This window comes from Recurvomyces mirabilis (assembly GCF_035927965.1).
Source record: "Recurvomyces mirabilis strain CCFEE 5264 chromosome Unknown scaffold_11, whole genome shotgun sequence".
Taxonomy (NCBI): Eukaryota; Fungi; Ascomycota; class Dothideomycetes; order Mycosphaerellales; family Teratosphaeriaceae; genus Recurvomyces; species Recurvomyces mirabilis.
In genome coordinates, this window is record NW_027041945.1 from 453,948 (window position 1) to 476,159 (window position 22,212).

At 53.5% G+C, this 22,212-nt stretch overlaps 9 protein-coding genes across 9 annotated transcripts; 4 read left to right on the forward strand and 5 right to left on the reverse strand.

Moving 5' to 3' along the window:
- Positions 1-314: 314 nt before the first annotated feature.
- On the reverse strand, positions 315-1,901 carry GEM1 (ERMES complex Ca(2+)-binding regulatory GTPase gem1; the record flags this gene model as incomplete). The annotated part of the gene is made up of 2 exons (XM_064837579.1): positions 315-1,439; positions 1,485-1,901. 2 exons carry the CDS (start codon positions 1,899-1,901, stop codon positions 315-317), a joined length of 1,542 nt encoding a protein of 513 aa, XP_064694902.1.
- A 1,120-nt stretch (positions 1,902-3,021) lies between these two features.
- On the forward strand, positions 3,022-4,871 carry LTS14_004880 (uncharacterized protein; the record flags this gene model as incomplete). Its single annotated transcript, XM_064837580.1, has 2 exons — positions 3,022-4,726; positions 4,795-4,871. The coding sequence occupies 2 exons, from the start codon at positions 3,022-3,024 to the stop codon at positions 4,869-4,871; spliced, it is 1,782 nt and encodes a 593-aa protein (XP_064694903.1).
- Positions 4,872-5,749: 878 nt separating this feature from the next.
- LTS14_004881 (uncharacterized protein) lies at positions 5,750-9,927 on the forward strand (the record flags this gene model as incomplete). The annotated part of the gene is made up of 3 exons (XM_064837581.1): positions 5,750-7,591; positions 8,076-8,224; positions 8,325-9,927. The coding sequence occupies 3 exons, from the start codon at positions 5,750-5,752 to the stop codon at positions 9,925-9,927; spliced, it is 3,594 nt and encodes a 1,197-aa protein (XP_064694904.1).
- Positions 9,928-10,057: 130 nt separating this feature from the next.
- Positions 10,058-11,003, reverse strand: ADY2_2 (Accumulation of DYads; the record flags this gene model as incomplete). Its single annotated transcript, XM_064837582.1, has 3 exons — positions 10,058-10,539; positions 10,598-10,791; positions 10,849-11,003. The coding sequence occupies 3 exons, from the start codon at positions 11,001-11,003 to the stop codon at positions 10,058-10,060; spliced, it is 831 nt and encodes a 276-aa protein (XP_064694905.1).
- Positions 11,004-11,381: 378 nt separating this feature from the next.
- LTS14_004883 (uncharacterized protein) lies at positions 11,382-13,205 on the reverse strand (the record flags this gene model as incomplete). The annotated part of the gene is made up of 1 exon (XM_064837583.1): positions 11,382-13,205. The coding sequence occupies one exon, from the start codon at positions 13,203-13,205 to the stop codon at positions 11,382-11,384; it is 1,824 nt and encodes a 607-aa protein (XP_064694906.1).
- A 2,104-nt stretch (positions 13,206-15,309) lies between these two features.
- LTS14_004884 (uncharacterized protein) lies at positions 15,310-16,487 on the forward strand (the record flags this gene model as incomplete). Its single annotated transcript, XM_064837584.1, has 3 exons — positions 15,310-15,623; positions 15,676-16,172; positions 16,231-16,487. The coding sequence occupies 3 exons, from the start codon at positions 15,310-15,312 to the stop codon at positions 16,485-16,487; spliced, it is 1,068 nt and encodes a 355-aa protein (XP_064694907.1).
- A 38-nt stretch (positions 16,488-16,525) lies between these two features.
- On the reverse strand, positions 16,526-17,998 carry ICP55 (aminopeptidase; the record flags this gene model as incomplete). The annotated part of the gene is made up of 1 exon (XM_064837585.1): positions 16,526-17,998. One exon carries the CDS (start codon positions 17,996-17,998, stop codon positions 16,526-16,528), a length of 1,473 nt encoding a protein of 490 aa, XP_064694908.1.
- A 144-nt stretch (positions 17,999-18,142) lies between these two features.
- LTS14_004886 (uncharacterized protein) lies at positions 18,143-19,257 on the forward strand (the record flags this gene model as incomplete). Its single annotated transcript, XM_064837586.1, has 2 exons — positions 18,143-18,188; positions 18,320-19,257. 2 exons carry the CDS (start codon positions 18,143-18,145, stop codon positions 19,255-19,257), a joined length of 984 nt encoding a protein of 327 aa, XP_064694909.1.
- Positions 19,258-19,820: 563 nt separating this feature from the next.
- Positions 19,821-21,644, reverse strand: PKC1_2 (Serine/threonine kinase; the record flags this gene model as incomplete). The annotated part of the gene is made up of 2 exons (XM_064837587.1): positions 19,821-21,312; positions 21,367-21,644. The coding sequence occupies 2 exons, from the start codon at positions 21,642-21,644 to the stop codon at positions 19,821-19,823; spliced, it is 1,770 nt and encodes a 589-aa protein (XP_064694910.1).
- Between the last annotated feature and the right edge of the window lie 568 nt (positions 21,645-22,212).

Sequence of the window (22,212 nt, forward strand, 5' to 3'; positions counted from 1 at the left end):
CAGCCAAAAGCCAACCATGCCCCATTCTTGCCTACTTTACTTAACCCCGACCATCCCCCTGAAACACATCCGATAACGTTTAGGCTCCGCCGATCTTAGCACATGAGTATTATTAGTGGAAACTTCATTTGAAAGTGCCTTCGTGAGATGCACCACTGCAAGGCAGATGCTGTGAGAGGTATTATCTATGCATGCTAGTCTACAACAGAGATGGGTATCATATGCATAACCTGCAAGCCTGCCACGCCATGCACACATTATCGTCGATATCATACAATTACCCGGAGTAGGGCAAGCGGGTATAAGGAAGCTCATCAGCCATTACTACCCATAACATTTCGCTTCCACACCCACGCAAATGCCACCCCTGCGCAAATTGTCGCACCCAAAGCGATGTACAGCGCGGTGCGATCCACGGGTTCCTCTTCGCTTTTCGGGAATGCTTGAGCAGGATATGTGGCACACTCGGCCAAGTGCACAAAGAAGTCGTTGATTGAGGTCCAATTGACTGAGACGTGCATCGGTTTTGCCATCTTCAACGCTTCGCAGTGGGCGTCCGGCTGTGTCTCGGTTCGCTGGACGGCACGATCTTGATCGGCTTTCAAAGCTGTATAGACTGATGGTAGGACGTCTAATGCTGGATATTTCTGCCGCAGCTCGAGGATGTGTCCAAAGGAGTCCGGATCGCTAGAGTCGTAGGCATAGCAGAGTAGGTCGCAGGCGTCGAGCTTCGCTTGATTCTCCAGAATTGCTGGCTCGAGCTCCCCAAGCTCCTCGAGGATAAGATAGCACTGCTTGCCACCCTGCAGTTCAACGCTGTTGACCGCGGTTTGTGGTTTGATCGTTGGATGATATGTGCTGCTGAATGGTCTGTTCAAGAACGCATTCAGTAGCGTTGACTTGCCACTATGCGGCGCTCCTAGGACATAGCAGAGAAAGACGTTGCGCTCCACTCGTGCAAGCCTGTTACGCCGCTTACGAGCTTTTGTCACTTTCAACGCAGAAGTGGTGCCCTTGCCGTCTGGTGACTCATACCCGAGATATGCCAAATACTCCAAGGCTGTCTTTGGTTCCTCAAACGTCGTCATACTCCATTGCGCGAGCCATCCTTGCAGCGTGATGTAGCCAGCCTCATTGCGCACAGCACAGCTCGGGAATGCCGAGTCCACCCAGGATGATGGCAATCCTGGTGTAGGTGCGAACAGTGCCGCCAGCTCAGTGTCATTCAAACCACCATCATTGTCCTGGTCGTGTAGTAAAAAGAGATCGACAAAGAAGCGATATCCTGACGGACTGAGCTCTGCGGACGCAAAGGCTGGCACATCAAACTTGGGATGCAGAAATGTGTCCTTCAAGCTCAGACTGTCCGAATACTGAAACTTCCGCAGGATGATCCAAATCGTCTCATGTCGACCTTTCTCCGCAAACATCCTATTAAGCTGAAGGAAACCATCAACATCAATCCCATCCTCAGAAGTACTCACAATCGACCGCTTGATGTTCGTAAGATCTGCTTCCGATAATTGCTTATCGAAGCATCTGAACTGAAAGTCGTGAATCTCCTTGTCATTGAGCAGCCCATCTCGGTCCTTATCACACAAGTAGAACACCCGCTTTAGTGCTTGCATAGCTGCAGGCTTCAGGTTACTCTCCTTCGAGTCATAAATCGGCGCTATCGGATGCGTGACGGCCTTCTGACACAAGAAGAACACCTCGTTGATGTTGTGATGTTCTCTCGCGCTCGTCCGGATACAGCTATCGATCTCCTTGAACTCTGCCATGACTGGCAGCATCTCGTCCGTCACGATCTGAGCCGTACTTGTGCCTGCAGGACTGAGATCGCTTTTGTTCGCACATAGCACGACCGGGACGTTGACTCCTAGCGACCGAAAGTACGGCATCCAGAACAGAGCGACCCGCTCATAGCTATAATGATCACTGTATACCAGTAGTATCACGTTACATTTCCGGATCTCTTTCCGCAGGTGCTCACGCTCCTGCGGTAGTGCTGAAGTGTCGACGATCGTAGTTGTGACATTCTCGGGTGTGCCTAGGGTTGGTGGGAGTGTGATTGGGGGTAGGACTGATTGGATACGTGCAGTGACGAAGGTGTCCTTGATCTACAATTGAATTAGTGCAAGGCTTAGTAGTCGTCTTCCCAGGGCATGGTTTGTACCAAAGACGTGAGCAGGCTAGATTTCCCAGTCTGCTCATCCCCACAAATGCAAATGCGGACTATAGGGACGCTGTGTCAGTGTCTCGAGGGCTGTCTATGCGTGTCCTCGAAGCTGTGCTCACCAGTAGCCATAGGTACCAAGTTGAAGCATCGCTACACCTGCATGTGAAAAAAGATGGGTCCAAGCCCACGCCCAACACAGTCCTCTCACGTGGCTAGCGCGGTCAGTGGAGCGTGGAAGTCCATATAGCTGCAAGTGCAGCATCTTTGTCACTCAGATGGTGTCGTGGGCCTTATCTTATGAGACCTGAGATGAAACTCTGTACTCCTACCCTCTTGTAGGGGATCGGGATCGAGGTTGACGACGTCGACGACGCCCGTCTCTCCGCCTCCTCCACCACTCTCTATGCCAATATTAGCCGGCGAGCGATCTCAAGCCACTTCGCGGGGTTTGACATCCGTTCCGTATTCGAGTCGCGCTGCGCAGTACATCACTTTCGACGTGCCGGTCCTGTGATCTTGTTTCCCCCATTCAGCGAACCACGCAACTCCATCTTGCGTGCACGAGATCTGCCAAGGAAACAATGGTTACTTCTTTTTCATTTCGTCGCTCATAAGCACGGATAATATATGGTCGAGACGGCCTATAGCACAATATAATGTTGTAAGTATGGTCGGTTGCACAGCTATTGAGCTTCCGCAGTACCACGACGGAGGAAGGACACTCCAAGGATATGGAACTTGCGGTTGTCCATACTGGCAATCTACTGCTAGATGCTAACATATCATTACATAGTGTACTTCCACCACCACCCCGTTACCCAAATGGCAACCTCTACACTGGCATGCCAGGAGGTGCGCCGCTGCTGGAAACCAACAACACATTAGAACACCCAACAGGCCAGGAGTACCAATTGGTGGTGGGCGAGGGCACATATGTACTTCGTGACGACCTCCACCTTGCGACACCTCCACCCCATCCCAGTGATGCGCCACAGCCGAACAATAACCCACTTGCAACCACGGTAGCCCCTCAGTCTGCTGGCACAAAGCTTTCAGTCGCCGTGATAGCACCTCGAAAGCCACCGAACCAGAGTCTTTTCCGCATTGCGACCAGCCAAAGCACAAGATCAAATGTCCCACCAATCATACAAGAGGAAGCGCAGAGCCCGAGAAGCGATGCAGGCTCAACAGCGAATGGCTTCGGCTCTACCTCATACTATGGTCATACAGTAGGATACGGCGACAACAACGATGCTTTGCGACCAGTGCCCACGAAGGGCAGTAAGAAGGGAGATCTTCGCGCCAAGCCCAAGAACAACATCGTCAAGTCCAACTCGTCGTTCGTCAGCCGCGTCATCCCACATGAGGCTTTGCAGAAACGGCTATCAGAACGACCAAGTGACGGACTGATGGTCTTTGCGAACGTGAACCGAGCACTGCTGTGGTTGGATCTCACATCAGACCTGAAGACCGAAGCATTGACGAAAGTGCTCTTCACAAAAGCTTTCGCATTATGTCACGATGTCAACCAATTTACCAAGTCACAAACGCACTTAGATGTGGTCATCGGCTTCAACACAAGCGACATCATCTGGTACGAACCCATATCGCAAAAGTATGCACGTCTGAACAAGAACGGTATGATCAACCCCATGCCGATAGAATCGATCCATTGGCTGCCGAACAAGGAGAATCTATTCCTGGCTGCGCATATGGATGGGACACTGGTCGTATATGACAAGGAGAAGGAAGACGCCGAATTCGTACCCGAAGATGCCTCGCCCGGCGACAACGGATCCGAGAACGGCCACCCGAAGAACAAGTTCCAGGTCAAGAAGTCTGTGCAGTCAAAGAACCAGAAGACGAATCCTGTGGCGGCGTATAGTGTGTCAAACATGAAGATCAACCAGACCGCTTTCTCACCTGATGGTTCGCTGCTCGCCATAGTCTGCGACGACGGCTGTCTGACTATCCTGGATTACATCAACGAGCGTGTCTTGGATGTCTACCGATCATACTACGGCGGTCTGCTCTGCGTCACATGGTCTCCAGACGGCCGCTATGTCCTCACGGGTGGTCAAGACGACCTGGTCAGCATATGGTCGTTAGCCGATCAAGCACTTGTCGCTCGCTGCGTCGGCCACGATTCCTGGGTCACAGATGTCCAGTTCGACCCTTGGCGTTGCGATGAGCGCAACTACCGCTTCGGAAGTGTGGGTGAAGACTGCAGGCTCCTGCTCTGGGACTTCTCAGTCGGAATGCTCGGGCGGCCGAAAGCTGTGTCAATGCGAAACCGAGGGACGAGCGTGGCTAGTCATATACCCATGGATCGCACGATATCGCACAACAGTGTAGGCCGAATCCGAAGTAACTCGAGCCGGACACAGACGGATGTGCAGAATATTGATGGGCAGGATTCAGTGCACGCTGTGGACTCGATGCGAAGTACCGCTGTTCTGCCACCCGTCATGTCGAAGTCGGCGGATGGACATCCACTCAGTTGGGTAGGGTTTGAGGAGCATTGCATCATTACTTCGTGCAAAGATGGTGAGCTTAACTTTGACTGCGTTGTCGTTCATGATCGAGATATCGTATGCTGACTGTGCCTTCTACAGGGCATATACGAGAGTGGGATCGACCAAAGGATGGCGAGGATGTCCAGATCAGTAAGACCAACAGTGGTGGGATGTAATAGCACTGATTAGCTGTCGATGTATATGCTTGTGGCGCCACATCTCTGGCCTTCTCGATTCCAGACACATGTTTCGACCCAGGAGTTGGCTGCATTGCACACCGGTCGCTTCCATGTCTCAACCCGATCTTGCCGACAACGAGGGATTCGGTTGCAGCCCGGCCCAATGTCGGTCTTGTCGGTATCTCGAGGCTGTATGCAAAGAAGGCTCCTCCCGTCGCATCTGCCGTCATTATTCACATGATTCTTCGCGATCCATAATTATTAGCAAGTGGCAGCGTTGAAGGGATGAAGCAACAATGCCGATGTCGCCTGCCTTTTGTGACTGCGAGACATTGTGATAAACATTCGGTATATCTGACGACATTCCAAACCTGTCCTATCGCAACTAGTCCTGTAGCAAGCAATCGTGACCGCCACCGTACTGTCAGCCAGTCAGCCAGTCGTCCACATCAGCTCTCACCCGCACCGAAACACCACATCCTACCCACTGGACCCATATATCGTTGTTATCGTTATCGCCTCATGAGATTCAACTTCCGATATTCAACGAGACACTAGTCCTAGCGCAGCAGCGCCGGACCAAAACCTTGTGCCCTGCTCCTCGTTGCTTTGGCGGCTTTACTACTCTGCAGCAAGATAGCGTTTGAAGTACTGCGGATGCTTGTTTCAGAGGCGAAGCATCATATGGTAAAAGTTCATGTGCAGGTACCTCTGTACCCTTCTTACCATAACGACCACAACCACATCGATCACCAGTAGGGACTTGACCGTCGACCGCGTTCGCTTGCCGTAGCTACTCACCCTGCGACACTTCGTCCAAACTGGCTAGCAATTCCGTCCTGAGTTGGCCACAACCTGGCCTGCGAACACCAGCCATGGTACCTACGCCGCGAGGCACCTACACCTCTAGCAGCGGCCGCAACAAACCCACCCTCGAGATCATTCCGGACACTCGCTTCATAGTATTCAATGGCGGCGAGCATGAAGCTCAGAACGTCAAGCTCACCGGCGTCGTGCGATTCACCGCGCCAGAAGCCATGAGTATACTGAAGCCCAAGGTTCGATTAGAAGGCAAGCGAAAGATCAGCTGGTGGTTCATGGGTGGGCTGTCCGCGGGTGAGGTGACGGATAAGAGGATCTTCTGGAATCAGGAACAGAAACTGGGAATTGAGACGTCGCACAAAGTCAAGGCGGGACCTATAGAGTGGCCTTTCGAGTTCGAGCTGACGCCATCAATGCCGGAGAGTGTAGAAGGGTTGAGTGAGACTTATATCGTCTATCATTTGCACGCGAGTGTGGCACGACCGGGGTGGAACTCCAAGGACGTCCTGGCGCAATCGCATTTGAGGATCGTGAGGACACTGGGCCAAGATTCCATGGAGATGACGAGGTCGAGAGTCAATGCTGATATCTGGTCCAACAAAATCTCGTACAGCATCTCGATACCTACGGACGCGATTGTGTTTGGAACATCGATCACTGCGGACGTAGAGCTCACACCCATCAAGAAGGGTATAAGATTAGGGAAGATTGAATTGCGGTTGGTGGAGACTGTCGTCAAGAGGATCCAGGCTAGTGAAGTACCGGACATTCGAGGCGATAGGACAAAATCAGAAGAAAGTGAGGTCGCGAAGCAGGACATGGAGTTTCCAGAGCATTCGCGGGTGATTTACGAGGACGAGACCACAGAGAACCCTTCGATGGCGGACGAGATGTATCGATTCAAGGCGACGCTGCCATTACCCAAATCTCTGCACAACTGCCGGCAAGATGTGGACTCCCATCAAATCAATGTCACCCATCGATTCAAGCTCATGGTCAACATACACAACCCGGAAGGCCATGTTTCACAACTAGTGTGCCGACTACCTGTCAAGCTGTTCATTTCGCCAAATCTGCCTGTTGACGAGAGCAACGCGGTTTGTGGTACGATGAATCGTGTGTCGGATGCGGAGCTCAATGACAACGAGACGACGCTCACTGCGCCTCCCGAGTATGGCCGACATCAACTGGACCAGATGTACAGTGATATCGATCCTGCTGGATACATGAGCAGAGCCGGTAGTGCGCCCGGCACACCCCACGGACTCTACGCGCAAAGTCGAAGAGGATCGCACGAGAACTTGGCGTCACTGAACGGATTGGCTAATGGTATGTCGAACGGCGATGCCACTCCTCCCGGTCAGCACGGCAGTGCAACACCATCAATACTTCATTCTCGACTCGCGGATCTACAAGAAAATGGACACAGCGTGACAGCGCAAACGCCAGGCGTACGATTCGCGCACAGCACATCAGGAGGCGGCTCACCCGCGCCAGGCTTCGCTCGCGATCGTTCACCTGAACGAGACCATTCAGGTCGAGGCTCCTATTTTGCATCAGCAGGCGACTCCGCTCCTACAAGTGTGCCCCTATCACGACGGACATCAGACGAACACGACACAGACAATGTTCACGAAGCCGACTACGATATCAGTACCCTCTCTCGCGTTCCCTCATATGGTGCAGCACTAAGAGCACCTGGCTCCATCACCCCCTTTACAGATGGCCCACCAAGCTACGTGGATGCGACAAGTAGACCTCCTAGTCCGGGTTTGCAGCGACCAGGTCCGGCGCATGTGCGGTACAATGGTACCGATTCGCCTACCATGAGCACCATCAGCGAGGCGAATATCTCGAGAAGTCTGGCGAGTCTTGCTATGGCGACGCCGCCGAGGGTACATAGGGATAGTGTGCATGAAAGCGAGGAGGCGCGACTACGCATGTTGCGATCGAGGACTTAGAAGGGCTTTGGGAGGAGTGTGCGGCGTCGTTTGCCTTCGGAGTGGACGGAGCGGTTGACGATCTGCTAGGTTGGGTACTGGTCGGATGGTTTGGGTGGGCTTAGCGTTCTTTGGGTATGAAGGCGGATGCTTGCGAGCATTGCGTGGCGTTGGTTTGGCTATTGTTCTCTGCTCTTTAAAGGGTGGTGGTACATAATAGATTGGCTTACGATTGGGGTATGATGTTCAATGTATCTTTAGTGCTTTCGCACGTCAGGAAATGCATTCCTGTCGTCTAGTCAGAATTTGATCTCTTGCCTGTTGCCATACAAGTGCTCATGTTGCATTCATCTTGATCAAGCGCCGGCTCGGAGGCGGGGGCATTTGAGTTTCGTGATGATCAACCGTGGCTTCAACACACTTCTATGTTGACGAATAGGTTCTTGACAGGCCTGACCTTGGGCGCAATGGCAATGGGTATGGCTTGATCACAGTGGATGGGTGCCATCTGAGATATATCGCCTTGTGTAATCGTTGGCGCAAGGAGGATGGCAGACAGCGAGGTCAAAGAGCAGCAGGCGGAGACGAGTATGTCCTCGCCAGCATCGCAGGATGGTACGGCAAATGGCAATAGATCAAGCAAAGACCGGCAGTGTCCATTCTGTGCGCAAGCCTTCACCTCGTCTAGTCTAGGGCGACACCTTGACCTGTATATCAAACCACGGAACCCGAAGCCCGCCGACGGAGTGCACGATGTGGTCGAGATCAAGAAGATGCGGTCAGGGATTACGCGACGGCAGGCTAAGACGAGTCTCAAGACGGGCGCGAATGTGGACGTGGGTGGGTGGAGAGGGGAGAGCGTTGACAGTACGCCCACGAGCGCGTCTGCATCACACCAACCCCATGCGGGAGAGAGCAGGGTCACGGACGAGAGTCCTGTCGAGTCACCTATCCCTTTGAAAGGGCGCGAAGGAATGAAGACATCTGTCAATACAGCGAACTGGCAAGCTACCGGCGTCATCAACAATCTGCCTCCACGGGCTGCTTCGCGAGAGCACGCATCTTCTGGTCAGGCACAGCGTATTTATGATATGCGCCACGATGCGGCCGGGATCAAGACGCCGCGTCCGCATCCCGAGGATGAGAATTGGAAGCTCCACGAGGATGCCGAAGTGGGACGAGCTGCCGAGTTGGCACTGCGTGAAGTGCTCGGAAGTCTGGAAGCTGCGAAGCGGAAATCTGAGTCGCCACACTTGTTCGACGATGTCGACTTCTTCTCGCTTACATTTCCCGGGCTTGTGCTTGCTATACTGCCTTCGCCGGGCACCTTGTTCAGCCCTTTGCCATTTCCTAGTGGCGACGCATGGGCTCTAACTCCACCTGGCCAAAGACAATACGAGACGCTAAACCGCCTTGTGAACGTCCGCATGCGCGAGCAGAAGCAGCAACGCCCCAATGACCACAATGAGTCCACTGCTTTCAGGCACTTGGCGCACGCTTCTGGAGCCTATGAGCACTGGCAAACGATGTCAGAGGAAGAAAAGGCGGGAACGTGGACGCTCGAGGTAATGCGCGCGTACGTGACTGCCGAGCAGAGGAGCCAGCAGTCGAAAGATGAGCTTGAGGCTGCACAGATTCGGATACGACATCTTGAAGCCGAGTACGATCGTCTGTCGAGGTGTCAACTACCACGCGAGCTCTTGACACAGCCTACAAAGACTATGCCAGCGCCCGAAGCGGTCATGCGAGAATTGAGTAGGCCGGAAAACAGAACCGCTGCTGCTGAAGCTGAGTACGATGTCGATTCGCTGTTAGACAAGTGGCGAGCCACGATACGGGCGCACGCCCGTAGTCATCGGCAGCCTCATGCAGAACTGCCGGGACTGAAAGACTCGCATGGCCAAAATACAAAGACTATGCGATCAGACTTCATCATGCAAGGGTCCGTGTTCGGCGTCAATGGTGCAATGCCTAGAGGGCCTGACATGCATGCTACAGTCCGCGCCCCAACTACCTACGACTATGAGACACCTCCTCAACCTGGCGCTATCATGGAAGCCGAAGACGATACCGCCGCTGAGCATAGCCAGCAAGAATCTTTGGAAAGGGCCAACGGTGGGAGTATCACAGGTTATAATGATTGTAATGCTGCTCTCGTGCTACAGAGTCGCGCTACCGGGGATAGAGTCATGAACGCAAATGGCAAGCGGCCGCATATATCTGCTTCGCAAGGCGGGAGAGTCGAAGGTCCTAAGATCTATAGGGAGCAGTGGAGTGACCAGGTCCGATAAGCACCGGAGATAGGCGGTACTTGCGGAGCGTGTGCAACAACACAGTAGGAGTGTAGAAGCCAATGAGAGCCAGATTTGCAGCATCACACCTCCAGATAGAGAAGCTTACATGTCCGCGAATTGTCTAATACTACACGCTCTCTCCATTGCCATCCTGCTTAGCTTTCATCCTATCACTGCGCCCCTTCTCGCTCCAAGGAAAGTGAAACACCGGCACGAGAAAGAACGAGTTCCCTGGATCCAACAATCCCGCCAGCATGTTATACCACGCCAAAAAGGCCGCTATAATGCCTAGCCCACCACCGGCCTTCTGCCACGCCAGATTTGGAAGTCCTTCGGCATTATTCTGGGCGTCTAGGTAGCTTATACCGAGACACAGGAAGGAAAGCCAGACCGTGCAGAACAAAGAGGAGAAGAATATTGTGCTGCGTAGTGTACAGAGCCAGAACATGATCGTCACAATCATCCAACCGAAAATGTAGAGTCCGAAGGCGGCATAGAAATCACCCTGGGAAGCGTAGGATTTCTCGATGCCGAAACCGCCTGGGATGAGAAGGATGGCTAGACTGATCCAGAAGCCACCGTAGGTAGACAGTGCGGTGCCGCCGAAGACTGGAAGACGTCAGCTGTCACAAATTGACTATTTCAATGGTGTGGAACGTCTACGTACCATTACCGAGAGCTATATCCCACATACCAGCTAGCAATTGTATGAAACCGCCATAGACTAGAGCCGGAGCGATGACGAGAGCTGGCGAGGTGATATCTCGGACACCTAGATTGATCAAATTGAGGACGAATGTTGTCAAGGCGAAGCCGCTCAATCCGAGGGGGACTGGGTTGCCAAACTTGAAGGCCGGTGGTCTGTTTCGTTCATGATTAGCAGTTATCAACCATTGGCTAGAAAGATCTGATATTTACTTGTATAGACCTGGCTGGAAAGCACCACCGAAGGCTGGTAGCCGCTCTGACTCGACATTGGATAAGATGTGAGCGAGAGGGTTGCCGCCATAGTCAGGATAGCGATGCTGTCCTGGCGGTAGCCGCTCAATGGCTGAGGGAGAAGCTGAAGCCATGGCTGTCTGCAAAGGCTATCATGTAGCAGATACAACAAAGCCAAGATCAATCAAGATCTCGACGAGAAAGGACGAGACTTGAGGGGTAGACCATCAAGGCCTATCGCCCGTCAGCACTACAGGACATTGTCCTTCGCTCCATCCAGTCTATAGCCGACTGTTCCGTGGCCGACAGGCGAGTGATGCGTCGAAACGTGCGCGGCATGTGGATGATCTCGATGGACCCGTTCAAAATGGAAGCGATCTTCGAAATATATGCTGGGCTCCCCGCAAAGAGGCGTGGAGGAGAGCAGGGATGGTGCGGCAGGCTGAAAGTGGTCGAACTGCTTGAATACCGACATGTACGCCTCGCTAAATGACTCTATAGACAGACACCCATTACACTTCCCAGTCAGCAGTGTAGTGACTTAAAGCAGAAATGGCAAGCACGCTGTCGCTTCCACCTTTCTTGCTGACTCTCAACTCTGCTTCAAGATCGACACAAGCATCCGATGCAGCAGTCAACAGGCCATTCGGCCCGGACGCATATACCCAAGCACTGGCCTCGATGTTGGTCTCCTTCTCAGAACCGCGCGCGAAGATCTTCCGCAACTCGGTGGAGATGTCGAGACGCCCACTTTTAGCAGTGCAATGTGCTTGCAACGACATATCCGGCGACGAGGCACACATCTCAACGAGCTCGGTCCATTCTTCTAGATCGAATGATCCGCGTGCCCTGGCAGTCCAGATGAGCGTGAAGTGAGCATTTGGCTCACCACGGCGATGCTGATACCACCACCGTGCTAGGGAGTATGCGCCAGTCAGACCAGTGCCACCGACGACACAAACGACCTTGTCGGCAGTCTCGTAGCCTTTCGTGACCGGCATGTATGGACCTTCCACTCTGACTTGAATCTCGTGCCGTCTCGTCTTGGGCATCACTTCCTCGATCGTTCGGCTCAGCTTCCATGTCCATTCTCCATTTTGTGCTTTGTCCTTCCGCTTGATGGCTGATATCGGTGTCTTCTGGAATAGCAAGACTGTATCGGAGCCGTTCGATGCGACTTTGGCGGCGGTGAAAGCATGGTTCTCCAGCTTGCTGATGCTTGGAATGTTGATATAATATGTCTGCAATGGCTGTACAGCTGGTAGCTTTTCAAGCTCTGCTTCACTGTCCGAACCCGACTCATCCTGGGACAGTCTTGGTATATTGGGGATTGTGATCCTGTACCATTCACCACTGGCTGATGATATTGTCGCGGTGACCTCCTTGGCCAGACCACTATCTCCATTGAACAATCGCCATGACCAGTCGATGACCCACAGTAGTACCCCAGGTAGGAGGAAGTAGAAGTTGGTAGTGGCATGGCAGCATGCTCCGACCATGATGACGATGCCAAAGACGATGTGCGCATAGTAGAATATGTTGTATGCTTTTCTGCGAATCATTGGCAGGGCGGTGATGAGCACAATAATCATGGCCAGGAAGCTTGCCAACCCCGTGCCTAGGACAGCTTTACTCCACGCGCCACGAGCGTTGGTCTCGACAATCGACAAGGTAGGATTGTTGACATCTACTGCCGCCCTTCTTGGACTGCCATGTGGTTCCGCAACCCAAGCCGCCCAGAAGTTGAAGTATGCGATCGCGTGTGCGGCCACTCCGACGATTGTCACGTACGCAAGGAGTTTGTGCGTATACAGTAGAGTGCCGTAAGAAAGTCTGAAGACTCGGACCAGGAGACTATTGCGTCCAACAGGTATCAGGGTGAGTCCGAGGAGGATGTCGATGTGGTGTCCGATGATGGCTGTCACAACAGCATCAACTTTTGCACTGCTCCAACCTAAAGCCTCTGTTCTTGCAGTGTAAAAGTTGACCTCAGGATTGACCCAGAAGACCGTCGTTACGACCGTGATTGTGAGTATCCAGAAGACCAGAAACAGCCCTCCAATGCTGAAGCGCTTCTTGAAGACCGGGATCTCGCGTCGTCCGAAGTAGGTTGTACTGATCCGGTAGCAGAGTGGACTGTATGCTCGTAAGAAGAGTCCAGCGGCAATGCTGGCGATCAGGCCATAGTAGGTCGCGACATGATAGCGTGTTGCAGCAGGAAAGAACTCCTCAGTGCATAATGATGCGTAGCATGGTGCCCACGTCAGACCAAGTGTGAAGCCGGTGCAGATAACGAAGATCGAGAACAACAAGACGGCCTGAGCGGTAGTCGACATATTGAGGGTTGCTGGTCGTTGTATTCTGGAAGAGGATGGGAGGGCGTTGCACCGAGTGCTCTGTGACTGGGGTGCTGGGGATACTTTGCGTGTATGGTCTGTTATTGGGGCGATGGTTGATGAAGATAGCAGACACCATTGCTAGAGGCAGACACTGTACTTATCTGTTTCGTGCATACCACGGATAGCACTCCCGACATCAAGAGCGACATTGCGAGAGGAGTCGCATGAATCCCCTATCTAGTGGGCTGCAGCGAAGTGTTCGCTAGGCAGTGTATGTCTAAGGTATATAGTGGATATCCTGCACTCTGCCATGTGCGTCGATCTATTCCCTCTTCCGGGTGGTCTCGCGAAGCGCTAATGCACTTACGGCTGGAGAGGCTGAGCTAAAGTGACAGAAAGCTGGGGTAGATATACGATCTTACGATGGATGAGAATCGTCGTTGAAACGGAGATTTGCAGCTTGTACATGAATCAAACGTTTTATGCCCACATCTGTCTCTGGATAGCATCTTAATGTATATACCTTGCGACACTGCCATTGAGCTTGATCCAGGCTGAGGCAAGGAGCTGCGACAGTGCACCGATGTGATGAGAATTCACGTCCTGCATGTAGTCGCTGAGGTTCTGTGCAATAGCTGCGCCTCGCAACTGTGTATGGCGATTTACAAGGCAGAGCAGTCTATGTTTCTGGATCTGCTTGTAACAGTGGCAGATGCCGAAAGCTGGTAAGCCGAAGCTGATAGACAATTGCAAGTTCGGATCGACGATGAAATTAGCAAATGACAGGAACGAAGCAGAAGCGGTGCGCGAAGGCATCGCCTGCTGGTTTGACAGCGTAACGGTACATTAGCCACTTCTTAAGGCCAGTTGTATTGTGCAGAGTATAGCGTCAAGCATGAACACTTTGTGCGGTACAGAACTGACTGATACCCCATCCACCAATGTCAACACTTCACCTAGGGTGCTTGTCTTGCCGTCCAGGCCTATTGGAGGCCGAAGCGGCGGGGTTGCCGTGAAGAAGCACGATCGTGCGAAGTGAGCCAATGAAAAGGAGGACAAGGGAAAGGATGATGGAGCGAAGAAGAATGGCGCCACCAACATTAGGTGATGGTTGAAGCAGAGGAACTCTGGAGGGAGCAGGTCTCAAGGAGCGGGTCGTAGGCAGACGCGACGAGAAAACGATCAGAGCGGGGCTGGTCTTGGGGGGGTAACGAGTGGAGCGGAGAAGATTGCTTCCATGGGGAGTTGAGGTTCGGGAATTGGGCACCGCTGGGAGTGGAGGAGACTCAAAGGAGGCAGTGGCTGGTGAGGCTGGTCGGGGTCGCAGTCATATCGTAGCGGGAAGTAGAGGTAGTGCTGTCCGGGCTAGGGAATATGTGCAGGGTGGCATGGGTATGGTCGAGTATGAGAGCGGGTGAGGTGGTGCGAAACCCTCCAGCATTACCGGGCAAGTTGGTGCAGCTGGTCCGTTTCGTACAGTAGTCTCACATTATGCCAAACTACATGTACTCTTGCGTACGTCTCTCAAGAAGACTATCTTAACTTGCCTGTGCGACTGGGCCTGCGAGTCGAAGCAAGCCTGAGGGCCTGCTGTCGCCAATCGTTTCCAGTCTTCTGCGGAAGCTCGCCGCGCTCCCCTCCTACGGCTCCTACAGGTCTTCGTCATAATACCCACCTTCGCTCGTGGTTCCGCAGGAGTACTGCCGATCGGTGCCCAGCGGCCCGAAGTGTTTCGATGGATGATTCAAGGCTGGCAAGCAGCTCATGTATGGCTGTGAACACCGTGTATCAATGCCGAGCCTTTGCGACACATGTGCCGCCAGACAACTTCGGTCGTCGTTGGTGGACAGGGCAATGCCTCCGCACGCTCAGCAGGGCTGGCGCCCGTTTCCCGAGCTTGTGCTTGTGCCATGAAGAGGTTGAAAGCTTGATGCTTGATGCTTGATGCGGGGCGGAGTTTGTTCCACTACTGCGGTCACAAACCGCGTCTATCGATGTGACTCGCACGATATGTAACAAGTACGGTATGTTCGAGTCTCAAGATCACCCTGACCTGTGAGACTTTGACCCGAATACACCACACCCACACCTCGCTGCCATAATGCCGCACAAAGAAGAAAGTACAGAGTTCACTCCAGACCGATACCCTCCATTCCCCGATGAGCCTCAATTCCCTACAGTCGAGCTTCAGACCATCTCACTCAAGAAGCTAGAAGACCACGACGAAGTAGAGATCAATCGCGCCTTCGAAGCATTCAAGGGCAGAGGCTTCGTCTATCTCGAGCTTGCAGGAACAGAAAATGGCGATACCATCCTCCATGGCGCAGACGAGGTGGCGAGAGCCGCCGAGAAGACCTTTGCCATGCCGCTCGAGGAGAAGGTGAAGTATAAACCTACTAACAAGGAGCTTTTCGGGTATGTTGGGCATCTTTTGCGGACGCCACCAGAATTGACTGACATCGTCTAGCTACAAGAACGTAGGCGCAACCAAAGCCGACACGACCGGAACACCAGACACAGCCGAGTTTTTCAACGTGAGCAAGAATGACATGATCGTCGCCGACGACAAGATGCGACGTGCATGGCCACCAGTTGTGATGCAGAACAAGCCTCTCTTCGCGAAATACTCTCGTGCCTCGCACGCCACAGGCCTGATGATTCTTGATATCCTGGCCGACAAGCTCGGTGTACCACGAGAGGAGATCAGATCACGACATGTCCTCGAAGACCACGCCGGCGACCACATTCGTTTCACGCGCGGTCCGCCACGGAAGTCATTGGAGATGCCCGAGATTCAGACACCATCCCATACCGATTTTGGCACCATCACGATACTGATGAACTGGCTTGGTGGGTTGCAGGTGTGGTCGGAAAGCTCGAGGAAGATTGGAGCGCTGGAGCCCGACGTTCCTGGCGAGTGGTTGTGGGTGAAGCCGAAGCGTGGATGTGCTATCGTAAACCTTGGTAGGTCAAAGTGATGGAAGTCACCTGAAATATACATGCTAACAACACTCCGTTATAGGAGACGCGGCGGTGAAGTTCACAAACGGTGTCCTATGCTCCGGCCGCCACCGCGTAGTGCCCTCTCCTCGCGAGCAAGGCACCTTCCCGCGCTACAGCATCGTCTACTTCGTGCGACCAACAGACCACAGCATGATGACAACGTTGAAGGGGCACAGTATCCCAGCACCAGACGAGAACGAACCACAAGGGGTGGATGCCAAACAATGGATCTACCAGCAGGCAATGGGTCTCGGGTCGAATCATCTCGGCGAGTGAAAACGATTATGTTGTACAGTAGTGGAATCATGCTATTACTAGCTCCGAAGTGCTTCTATATCATGTACGTCTTTCACGGCCGAGCTCGTAAAGACTTCCACTTTCTCCTTGCCTATTCTTAAAGAATCTTCTATTCTTATCCCCAAGCCACGGAAATGCTCTGGCCAGCGGTCGTGGTTCGGCACATATATCCCCGGCTCGATGGTGATACACTGGTTCTCCTTCAAACAGTCGGTTCGCGGGTAGCCCGGGGCGTCATGTACATCAAGGCCGATAAAATGGCCCACGTGATGTGGGAAGAGGACCTGTAGCGCATCGCCGCTTGTGTCGAACCCCAGGTCTCTCAACCCGTTCTTTAGACCATCTTCGGCTACCCGATGTAATCGGTCTAAAGACATCTCGGCGTCTTCGCGACAGAGACTGATGCACGACTCTTGGACTTTGAGAATCATATCGTACATCTCTCGTTGTGCTGCGGTAAACTTGCCGTTGACAGGCCACGTTCGTGTGATGTCTGTGATGTAGCCACCGTACTCGCCACCCGCATCGACGAGCACCACCTCTCCTTGTTTCAGCTGCTGGTCGTTGCGCACGTAGTGTATGCTGAGAGCGTTTTCACCTCCTGCTATGACTGGGACATATGCTTCACCATCTAGTCCTTGAGTTCGGAAGCCATAAGCCAGATCTGCCCAAAGTTGCTTCTCAGTACGATAGCCAGTCTTCATTGCCTCCGTGATGACGGCACCAGATACACTTCCAGCATGGCGCATACAATCCAACTCAGCCTCGGACTTGTTGACCCGAAGCTCGTTCAGTATAGGTCGTAAAGGCTTGACATTCGCCGCCTGCAGAGTCTTAGCTAGCCCGTCGACCTTCGGGTCCGAGCCAGATATGAAGCGCTTGAAGGCGCTTTTACGACTCCCATAGCCAATATCTGTGAAGATCGTCCTTGCACCACCAACGATATCTGGTATCTTTCTCGACACCTCCTCAATGCTCGCAGCTTCATCCGCGTTGAAGACATCTTGCGCCGCTTGCACACCTGATCGTGCGCCGTCCCATAGCTCTGCTTTCTCGTCCTTGGGTCGGACGAAGAGGTGAAAAGTGTACTCGACGTCTGACGTCCCTTTCTCGATCACAGCGACTGCCTCAGGCTCCGTAAAGCCGGTAAGGTAGAAGAAGTTGGGTTCCTGGTGAAATTCGTAAAAGACTGCACCGGAGCGATATTTGAGGTCTGCAGCGGCGAGGATGGCAACACTGTTGCGCGGAAGCTTTCGAGCGAGCGCTGCTCGTCGGTGATGGTACTCAAGGGCTGAGATGCCCGGTGTGAGGTCGCCGGCTTTGATCAGATGAGGGTGGGTTTCATGGAGTGCTTGGCCAAAGTGTAGTTCTGATGCCGATGTCACGCTCCTACGTTGTATCGCGGTCACATGACCGCAGCCAGGTCTAGTCCTAAAGGTCGGTCTGGGACGCGATGCCGTTCGTAATGAGGATACGACCCTTCGCTTCATGATGTAAGGGAAGAAGGCCACACGAAGCATTCATCTTCATTTACAGATCTCCCCAGACCCACGCTAGCGAACTCAAGCCCACACTTGCAGCAAGCTCGAGATCTTGCATACGCTGTGCATTCGCTTCTCGTTCAGGCTACAGAGATGACTCAAAAGGTGACTGCCTTGCTGCCTGTTGTTTCACGAGCGGGTGAGCAAACACTGTGCGTTAATTGCTTATGACTCGACCCTCCCAGGTCACATCTACTTCCCTCCTGCGCACGTTTAGACTACCATCACCTCCAAGGCACTTCATAACAACTAGAATATCACGAGGTTCAGGGACGAAAATGGCTTCCACTTCCGCAGCCCCAAAGACAACAGTCTACCAATCCGACATGGAAAGCTTCCACGCCCACCTCAAACAATCCACCCGAGTCCTCGCCCTCCTAGGTGCCGGTCTCTCAGCCTCGAGCGGTCTTCCAACCTTCAGAGGCGCAGGCGGACTGTGGAGAACTCATCAAGCTACCCATCTCGCGACTCCCCAAGCATTCGCAGCCAACCCAGGGCTGGTCTGGCAATTCTACTCCTACCGCCGCCATATGTCCCTTAACGCGACACCAAACGCAGCACACTACGCCCTCGCAGCCCTGGCACAAAAGATGCCGCAGTGCCAGTGTCTGAGCCAAAACGTCGATGGTCTGTCTCCTCGTGCTCATCACCCGGCCGGACAACTGCAACTACTCCACGGCTCGCTCTTCGACGTCAAGTGCTCCGACCAAGACGGCTGCGGCTACAAGGAAATCAATTACACCGATCCCATCGTCCCCGCTCTCGCCATACCCCTCTCGGGTCACGATCCAACGACCGACGTCGCGCGCCAGGAAGCAGATGTCTCCAACATCAGCACACCCCTAGCCACCCTCTCGGCCCAAGACCTCCCCGCCTGCCCGTCCTGCAAAAAGCACATCCTTCGTCCCGGTGTAGTCTGGTTCGGCGAAGCACTGCCTAGATCCGTCCTTCGTACCGTGGACGACTATATTGCAGCTAGTGACATCGACCTGATCATCGTGATCGGGACGAGCGCAAAGGTTTTCCCGGCGGCTGGCTACATTGACGAAGCTCGTGATCAAGGAGCGAGGGTTTGTGTGGTGAATATGGACGAGAATGATGCACCGCCTGGCGGCTGGGAGGCAGGCGACTGGTTCTTCCGTGGGGATGCGGCAGAGCTGGTGCCGAAGTTGCTGGAGCCGATTGTTGGGAAGGTGGAAGTACCATAGGTCGTGCGAGTATTATTGCCTTGCCACAGTCAGGATAGATTATCTGCAGAGGAAGACGGCGCGGAGTGTATATGAGAAACGGAATGACGAGAACAGCTCCTCGCAGGTCATACCTGCTGGACCAATTAATGATGAGGATGATAGTGATGCAGACTATAGTACAAGCCGAAACCAATGCAGCCCAATGCAACGCAATGCCAAAACTCAAGATTCGATCCCACCATGCCCAGTGAGTCAAGTGTATTCCCGTAGATCCCGTGCGCTCGTCAAATACTGTCGTGTACAGACCCCGTCTCTTACAAGACCCTTTGGCATGATATCCGCTCGGAATAGGAGAAACCCAGCCCAGCGGCTTTATCGCAAGCCGGGCTACTGGCACCTCGGCTTCTGTGGCCTTCTGGGGGTGCTGCTGCGTCTTGAAGATGGCACCTCTGTATAGCAGCCGTGAACTCTGTCTGTCTGTGGTGGACGATTCCAGCTTCCGATGAGCTGCCCTTTTCCTGTGGCGTCTTCGTCCGTGCGAACCGCGATCCCTGTTACCTATGTCCCTCGCTCATGCCTTCTCAGCCGTGCGAAATGACTACCCTCGCACCCTCCTTACCGAGCACTCCGCGTTCTCTCTGCTTCGCCTTCGGACTCCGATCCCGTCCTTTCTTCGTCCGTAGAAATCCCAACATACCCGATGGCTTGCCACCGCCCTGCTCCTCTGTGGGTGTAACCATGCCTTGACTCGAGTTCGCCATTTCACTCCAGCTGCCTTGCTCATTGAGCACGACTTGCACTCCGCCGCCCATGGAGGTGCTTCTCGTACTACCTCGCGGTCTATGCGAGCGCGAGGAAGAAGTAGCAGAGACGGGCACTTCTCGTGCTGATGTATCTTCGTACCGTATTGTGCGTGATTTGCCCAGTCGTAGTTGTTCCTGCTGCTGTGCTGCCGATGGTCGTGCCGTCGATGAAGGATCTGATGGGGGTGGGAAGTACTCTGGAGCTGGGACAGCGTAGTTCGTGGAGAGTGCTGTGGCGGGTAGAGGTGGCGAGCCCTCACCCGAGTGCGCCGAAGATCTTGTTCGCGAGCCACTTCCTGGTGTTTGTGAACGTGGCGTGGGTATTGATCGTGTTTTCTCGGGTCGTGGTCTGTGGCTTGACGGATCACTAGTGACCTCTTTCTCGCTTCGCGCGTAGCGCTTAGGTGAAGTGGCCACTCCTACGATTGGCGAGCCCGTAGCTGACACTGGGCTCCTGTCATCTGGTGCTAGTGTGTAATTGAACGGCTCAAACAATGTCTCTATCATCCTGTGGAGCTCGTCGGCCCTCACCTCTTGCGGTGTTGCATCAGTTCTCAGCTCCGGTCGCGGTTTCTGCTTTCGTGCCCGAGCTTCCAGTGGCGCCTCCTCCAGCAGCAACTCCTCCAGATCGTACGTTGCGTCAAAATTGGTCTTCTCGCTCGACGGACAGAAAATCGGCTCGATCTCCTTACGCTCGAGCGCCTCAAAGTCAATCTCGCGAAAAAATGGGTTGTCGGTGAAAGATATCCAGGTTGAAGCTCCTATCCGCAGTGTCTTGTCCTTCTCCAGCAGCGAGCTGATTGCGTGCAAGCAAGGCATCGATACGGGTGGATTCGTGACTGGAAATGCCGGGTCGCCTTTCATGATTGCCTGCGCCAGCTGATCGTGGTGATGCGCCTCGAACGGCCTCTTATTGTAGATGCACTCGTAGAATAGCACACCCAATGACCACCAGTCCACTTCAGTGCCATATCCTCTTCCGCCATAGACTTCGGGTGCCAGATATGCCAGTGTACCGGACTTACTAGATAACGACTTGCCTGGGACATAGTCTGATGCAACATTGAAATCTGTAAGATGCACGTGACCCTCGGAGTCTAGGAGGACGTTGTCTGGCTTGACATCACGATGCACAATCCCTTGTTGATGCACATATCGTAGTGCACATCCAAGCTCGGCGATCCAGAATCTTACGGCCTCCTCTGTGAGCGTCTTTCGTGTGATGTGAAATCGTAGGTCTCCTCCGTTCATCAAATCCAGGACAATGTACCTAATATCCACGTCAGCCACATACTACACTCACACAGATCAACGTTCAACTCACAGATACTCCATGTCCTGGAAGCTATACCGTAGATTGCACAAGAACGGGTGATTCAGATGCTCCAACATCCTCCGCTCCCGTATGATGTTGCGCACGCTCTCCGACCGTACCACCTCATCCTTGCGTATATACTTCAGAGCAAAAGTCAAGCCCGTATCTTTCCTTTCCACTATCCGCACCTTGCCAAAGGCTCCTTTGCCGACCACCCGTAGTAGCCGAAAGTGGTTAAGGTTCACCTCGTCCGTAAGCACGACAGGCTTGCCGTTGGAATTGCCCATCGCTGCAGGTTGACGAGGTCGGTAGAGACAGTGTTTGATCCGAATCGAGGTGGTTTGCGAATGGGGGGGCTGACCTGGCTAGCTATCGCAGCGCGATCATGCTGAGGATGCTAGCGTTTTCCCTTGACAATCGTAGCCCGCCCGAACTACCTTCCTTTCCTGCCGAGACCTGTCTTTCCCAGCACCTGGATCCCTGTTCTGAACACAGCAGATCGTGCGACTTGTGCCAGGTGCGTCAACGTGGGTGTAGGGGAGTCGAGTAGTACGGAGCCGTAGAGTCGGGTTGGTGGGAGGGTCGGGACCAGGAGCACGAGCTTGTATGAGAATGTGTGTCTGGCTGTAATTCCGCCTCACCCGCAGCAGTTCGTAATTAGTAGATGATAGGTGACCAGGCCGGGCTTTCGTCGTTACACCAAGTCTCCAGTAAGGCAATGAGCAGCAGTATCAAGCGGGGGCCAAGCCCAAGTCAATGAGGTGACGCCGGAGCAGACGATCTCTGCACGGGAGGGCGGCCAACAGATGATTCGAAGGGTGATGATAGGTACGTCTGGAGATCAGCGCTGAGCCT